The sequence below is a fragment of the Sturnira hondurensis genome, unplaced genomic scaffold (assembly GCF_014824575.4).
Source record: "Sturnira hondurensis isolate 20B ecotype Veracruz unplaced genomic scaffold, ASM1482457v3 Scaffold0022319, whole genome shotgun sequence".
In the NCBI taxonomy this organism is placed as follows: domain Eukaryota; kingdom Metazoa; phylum Chordata; class Mammalia; order Chiroptera; family Phyllostomidae; genus Sturnira; species Sturnira hondurensis.
Window position 1 is genome coordinate 4,071,038 of NW_028094950.1, and position 7,014 is coordinate 4,078,051.

At 43.7% G+C, this 7,014-nt stretch overlaps 1 protein-coding gene across 1 annotated transcript; it reads left to right on the top strand.

The window, feature by feature from the left end:
* Positions 1 to 196: 196 nt before the first annotated feature.
* Positions 197 to 4,938, top strand: RDH14 (retinol dehydrogenase 14). Its single transcript, XM_037035442.1, has 2 exons — positions 197 to 703; positions 3,919 to 4,938. Exons 1-2 carry the CDS (start codon positions 323 to 325, stop codon positions 4,534 to 4,536), a joined length of 999 nt encoding a protein of 332 aa, XP_036891337.1. The 5' UTR covers positions 197 to 322; the 3' UTR covers positions 4,537 to 4,938.
* The last annotated feature ends 2,076 nt before the right edge of the window (positions 4,939 to 7,014 follow it).

Consider the following 7,014-nt stretch of genomic DNA (forward strand, 5'->3'; position numbering starts at 1 on the left):
AGGCATTCACAGTGGGAAAGCACCACCACTCCGGAATGTCCTTGCAGAGGAAACGCAGCCGCCAGGAAAACCAGGGCTCACCCTGCACTCTCGCTAGAAGCTGTCTTCGCGGGATCACGGTGGCCCCCGGCGAGATCCTCTCATAACCAATCGGAGGTCCTCGAAAGGAAAACTACAAGTCCCAGCATGCCCCACGCCGCCCTGTCGGGGTCCACAGGCCGCGCCCCAGAGGTCCTGGCGGACAGGTGGCAGCGTCAGCCCCAGCGGCGTGGGGACTCCAGACGTCCCGCGCAGGGGGCGGTGGGCCCTCCTCCGGGTGCCTATGGCAGTGGCTACAGTGGCGGCGCTACTGGCCGCATTGGGCGGGGCCCTGTGGCTGGCAACCCGGCGGTTCGTCGGCGCCAGCGTCGAGCGGCTGCACGGAGGCGGGGACGCCGGCCTCATGCACGGGAAGACAGTGCTGATCACGGGCGCCAACAGCGGCCTGGGCCGCGCCACGGCTGCTGAGCTGCTGCGCCTGGGGGCGCGGGTGATCATGGGCTGCCGGGACCGCGCGCGGGCCGAGGAGGCGGCCGGTGAGCTCCGCCGCGACCTCCGCCCGGCCGGGGGCCCGGACGCCGGCGGGGTCGGCGAGCTGGTCGTCAGGGAGCTGGACCTCGCCTCGCTGTGCTCCGTGCGCGCCTTCTGTCAGGAGATGCTCCAGGTGTGGGCTCGGGGAGCCAGCTGGAGACCAGTGCTGGGGCCCAGTGGCGGGCCGGGCGGGGCCGGCGGGCCGGGGGCTGAGCCGGCAGGGGTCCGCCCAAAATGGAGGGAGTGCGGTCTTGGGAATGACTGAGGTTAGGAGTAGGAGCAGTCACGTGATTTGAAGGCGGCTTGGGAGTTGCAGGCTGGAAAAATTTATTGGGTAGTCTTATGTCTTCCAAGGATATTGAGAAAAAATAGGCCCTAGAGGAAAATAAACCTTTGTCCGAACATTGCCTTCAGTTATGTGAGGACGGCCCAGGAGGAGATCAGCCAGGTCTCTGGATCACCTTCCCTGTGTCCAAAGAGAATCTGCACCAGGCCCTCTCCTCTCAGAGAGCGCGGAGCACTTGGGGGAAGTTGCAAGTCAAGGACATTGGAACAGTCTTTTTCTTCCCCCTTGCTGGGATAGGAAGTTTAGCTCTCTGCCACCAGGGGACTCATTAGCACCATCCTTAGCCACGCTCTGGCCTGGTTTCCAAATAAACTGGAGCTCAGAATCCCAGTAGCCACGTGCCCTAAATGAAGACAGAAATAAGTAAATATGTAATACCTAGCATCTATTAAAGCTTTTCTCTGTGCCAGCTGTTCCAAGCATTTCAGATATTTAATTTTTTTTTTCTTTTCAACGAAATGAAGGTGTCCTTGGCTATTGTCATGGAATGCTTACAGTGGGCATTATTAGCCACATTTTTCAATGTAAGGCAAGGAAGGCATAGGCAGGCTAAGTTGACTGCTCAGTATCTGTCTCCAGAGCCCTTGCTTTCAACTCCTCTGTACCTGCTGCTGGCCAGTGAGGTGGAGGATTTCTTTTTCAGATGGTAAATATGCCACTGAGGGGTGTCCTTCCCTTGAAATTGAGGTGGAAGGGTTTCCTGCAGCCGGCGTTCAGAAGAGTGAGGTTTAAAGTTAGCTGGCATAGGAAACATGCATGGATGAAATGGAGATTCTTGACTCCAGAGCAGTGGTTCCTAAACTTGCTACTTTTTTTTCATGGCGCCCTCAGGCCAAGAGAAATATCTGCCAGTTTATTTATATTAAGTAATTAGGTATTGATGTCCTAACAACTTAGTAGCTGTTTAAAAAACTAGGACACATAAAGAAAAAAAGATAGGCTTATTTCATCCCTCAGTAACCATAGTTAATGTGAGAAACATTACCTGTTGTTCAGTTCTGACTCTGGAACCAGACTCTGGACACTGCCACCCACCTTTCTGTTCTACATTGATTTTTAACATTATACATGCTCTTCATTACAGCAGCTGCTAAAAACAGCTTTGCAGAGATGTGACATTACCAAAGAGAATTTAGCACAATATATTGTTAAAGCTGTGAACCACCTGGAACTCGTGGTTTTTTAGATGTTGAGCGATGTATCCCATTGTTTCCCTTGAAAATTTAAAATATTCCATAGCACCCTAGGAGTTTCTTCTGACTCTCTAGGTCACTGGTGTACAGTGTGAGCTATTGCAGATTTAGAGTTGGCTTTTTTTTTTTGGGAGGGGGCGCATTTTTATGCCTATTTCATTAGGTAAAGCAGTTAAAAATAACAATTAATACTCAATAGAGGTGTTGGAAACATAAGTGAACCTTCCTATTTTTTCATTGAAATCTAGATATGGCTGGATATACTTCTCATTTTTGAATGATGTATTTCACAACATGGGTCACTTAGGACAGAACCAGTTAAAATTAGGAGATAAAGAGATAACTAATTTGTCCTTGCTTCCAAGTGTTAAGTTCCTTCCTGGCTCTCAAATTCAGTGACCATAACTAAAATTTTTTAAAAATGAAATGGAAATGTCAATTTCCTACAAGTTAGTATTCTTGGTATTCATGTCATTTATCTCCTAGAATTTAAAAAAAATAGTAGATGATAAAGTCTTAAAATAACACAAGCCCAGCAAAGAATGATGGCTCAGAAATGATTAATACAGGAAACTCTTCCAAAGGATTACTGACAAAGAACACTCCTCTCTTTCCCCCACGGGTGAACTTTTGCCTTCTTTTTGAAGCTGACTATTGGAAAAGCTAAAGGTGCTTAGAAGACAGAATGAAAAATAGTTACTCCTTTGACGGGTAGGCTTTGATACAGTTGTGAAATTTAACACATTTTTCTTTTCACTTGCACTTGGCATAAGGGCCAGTGAAATTTGAAATTTGACCTCAAATTAATTTCATCGTGGATTCATCACTCTGTCTTTACACTTGGAACATGTTGTACATTTATTTTTCTCTGCCCATCCAAAGAGGCAGAGAGGAGCCAGAAAAGGGCTGGGGAAAACCAACCTATATGGATTACAGAATGAAAAGACTTCCCTTTAAGGACAGTCTAAATTTTAGGCCTTTACTCTGGAAAGATGTAGCAGGATCTGGTCAAAAGGGAAAGTTCTGACTATAGATCTAAGTTGGGGCCCCTCCAAGCCTGAAAGAGGTAGATTTTGTACAGGGAAGAAAAATGACTTCTAGTCATAGTAGAGTTAAGACATTTGTTGGTCCTGTCTCCCGTGAATCCCCTTTGCTATTATTGTAAGCCTTAGTATTTAGACTGACTAGGTTGTTTCTGATATTTTTATATTACCTGCACAATTTTTTAAAGTATTTCTTCGATTTATTCATGATTTCCTATGGCCTTAAATTGCATCCCTAACCCAGTCTATTGCTTGTCCCAATTTTAAGGGACCTACTTCAGTTGCTCCATCCCCACAGTACCATTTTACCCTTAGAAAAACCGCAAAATAAAGCAATCCTGACTTGCCCCTGGTGTTGGTACGAGTAGCTCTGGGAATAAACAGTGCTGATCTGTCTTCTGCCGTATTTGCACTCTCTAGCTCACATTGACTCAGTAGCTATGGTTTGAAAATCCCAATTAGAAAAACAATCTGGCTTACAAACGAAGAGCCCAGGCACTTAGGAACCCTGTGATAGTGGACAAATCGCTGGACCTCAGTGCTTCTGTTTGCTTATAAGTTGCTGACAGTAGATCAGAATACATGTAAAAAGCACAAAGCCAGGCCCTGATAAGCATACAGGTCTCCTGTAGTTCTTTTATCAACTGAAAACTTAACAGAGACATTTTATAGAATTTTGGTAGTTGGTAAGAATTTTAAAAGACTTATTTTAGGGACACGTCCAGCCTGTGTTATAATTCTGCTGTTCTCTTTTTGACATTTGAAGGAAGAGCCTAGACTGGACGTTTTGATCAACAACGCAGGAATCTTCCAGTGCCCTTACACGAAGACCGAAGACGGGTTTGAGATGCAGTTTGGAGTAAACCACCTGGGTCACTTTCTACTCACGAATCTTCTCCTTGGACTCCTCAAAAGTTCGGCTCCCAGCAGGATTGTGGTGGTTTCTTCCAAACTTTATAAATACGGAGACATCAACTTTGAAGACTTGAACAGTGAGCAGAGCTACAATAAAAGCTTTTGTTACAGTCGGAGCAAACTGGCCAACATCCTTTTCACCAGGGAACTGGCCCGCCGCTTAGAAGGCACACAGGTTACTGTCAATGCCCTGCACCCCGGTATCGTGCGGACCAATCTCGGGAGGCACATACACATTCCGCTGTGGGTCAAACCGCTCTTCAACTTGGTGTCTTGGGCTTTTTTCAAAACTCCAGAAGAAGGTGCCAAGACTTCGATTTATTTAGCCTCTTCACCTGAGGTAGAAGGTGTGTCTGGAAAGTACTTTGGGGATTGTAAAGAGGAAGAACTATTGCCTAAAGCCATGGACGAGTCTGTTGCAAGAAAACTCTGGGATGTCAGTGAAGTAATGGTTGGCATATTAAAGTAGGAACAAGAAGTGTAAGTCATTGAAAAAAACCCGAATGTCACTTAAGCTGTGATCAGAAATAGTGTGGCTTGACCACCTGATACTTGAAAACATAATTTTAGTTTTACAACAGTTCTGATAAGAGGTACATAGGGATATTTTCAAGTTATGAAAAAATTTTCAGAAAAGATGTATGAATATATAATAAACAATGAATGGTGAAAAATATATTTCAAAAATTGTAATTGAACAAGCATGGATTACACATATTAAAAGAAGTCACTTAACATAGATACCTTGAGAAGTTTTTGTGAGTTTCAAGGCCTAAGTGTTTTTTGTTGTAGAACTGGGTTTTCTGTGGAAATAAAGTACCTGGCATATGTGTATCATTCTTACTTGGAATAAATTTACTGATGCAAATTCTTAGTTGTCTGTTTCTTTAGAAGAATCGCTGAAATTAGTCCATCATCACAGTGGCACACACTGATTGTGATACACCAGGTGTCTTTTCTTCTCCCATAACCCACTTGCTGCTTTAAGAGGTAATGTTTCTAAAATCCAAGTCTGTGTCACAGTGTTACTTACCTACTTAAAAACCTGTGGTGGTTCCCGGTAACCCATAGCACTGAGTTTCCAGTTTTGTTTGGTTTTCAAGCTGCAGAATTCTTAAAAAAAAAAAAAAAACAGATGCAGAAGCTGGATTCATAAACCAGGTCAAAGCAGTGCAGCCAAGGTGGAGTCCCCCAGGATATCCCTGAAATTTATAAACCATTTTTACTTAAAGTTTAAACTCTTTCACATACATTTTAGATTCTCCGTGACCTATACTCAGTGCTGTCCAATAGAACTTGACAATGATGGAAATAATCCCCTGCACTGTCCATTATGGTAGACTTGATGTGTGTGGTCACTGAGTCCTTGAAATATGACCGAGAACTGAGTTTCTAACCTTAATTTAAATTTAAATAGGCACATGTGCCCAGTGACCAACCAATGTCTTAGCCTGTCTCTAGTTATTCCATTGCATAACCCAGCCCTCCATGTAGACCCAGTCAAACACTCACCTCTTGGCCTTTCCTTCCATTGTTCTCTCAATCGGGCACAGCTTTCTCCTTTTTACTGGGAGTACTACACACTCTGACATTCCCTTCAGTTACATTCCTGTCTCCCTGTCGGCTGTGCCAGTTCTCTCTCTGCTTCATTTTCATTTACCTTGATTGAGGCAGCTTTAGTAGAGGTTTAGTGCACTAATTATTTGATCACAAATCTAATTAGACAATTGGAATAAGTTTTCCAAGGAAAGCTTTTATTATTAGTTTCCTTGCTCAAGAATCAAGGATAATACCTGACACAGAGTAAACATTTGATATTGATGCTGGAATGAGAAATAAGGTACCAACGCTGCACATAAAAGTAAAGTCTACGTAGGTAAGTAGTAGGCATCTGTTACAGCATCAGAAATAATTATTTCAGTGATTTGTCTTAACTGTTAATACTGGTAAGAGGAATTGTGACGGTAAAGGACACACTGAACCACACCGAATTTAGTGACCCCTGTAGTCAGGGGTAATCTCTGCTTGGTTATTTTCAAGACATTTTATAAAATCTGGTTACCAGTATCAGCTCCTTTTGAGAACAGCGGAAACTTGGCAGGTCACACAGAGGGTCTGTTTTCTGTTAGAGCTTAGGTTGTGAATATGAGGAACAACCTACGTGTTTGTCTCATCACAGGTGTGTCTTTGCAGGTGGAGTGTGTATAGCCACCTCATGTTCTTTGAAATGTATTTTAAAAAAATAATCCTACAAAGAGATCTGCTGAGCTTAGAAATATGGGCAGGAAATACACCAGAATGCAACTTGGAAAACTGGAAGCCAATAAATCTGTCCTACACCTCGGCTTCATTAAAAAGGAGCCTCCCCCTTTCTTTTCTTTTAATACCATCTTTTCTGGCTGCATTTTGATACTTGATGCTTTTCAGGGGATTTGGGCCTTTTGTAAGAGTTGCGCCTTTCAGAGTTCTTGTTTGTGGCACCATAATAAAATAGGATATATTAATTTATCATGATGGAGAACTAGAAACTCATCTGGAAACACCAACTATTTGGGTAAAATGAGCTGCCATTTGGAAGATGTCCTTCCCACCCAGTGTTTGATGGCACGGAGGACTAATAGCTATAGCGTGACTGCTTCGATTTTGAGGATTATTTAAACTTGCTGTTCTCATCTTTCTCCTTTCTGCGGACTGACCTGTAACCGTTTCACTGGGCACAGAAATGAGTACAAAGTAATTCTGTTACTTTGGTACTTCCTTTGACCTTGGGAAAATATTGTTCGAGGGAAATGTGTAATGTGCTGGATAATGGGATAATTGAGTTGGAAACCCATTTTCATGTTGGTTATTAGCTTCATCTTTTGAAATGTTGATTTCTATTCCAAACAGCTTGTCCTGAAGAAGGGCTGGGGTTGCTGGGTCTTCTGCCTCAACTTTACTCACAGTA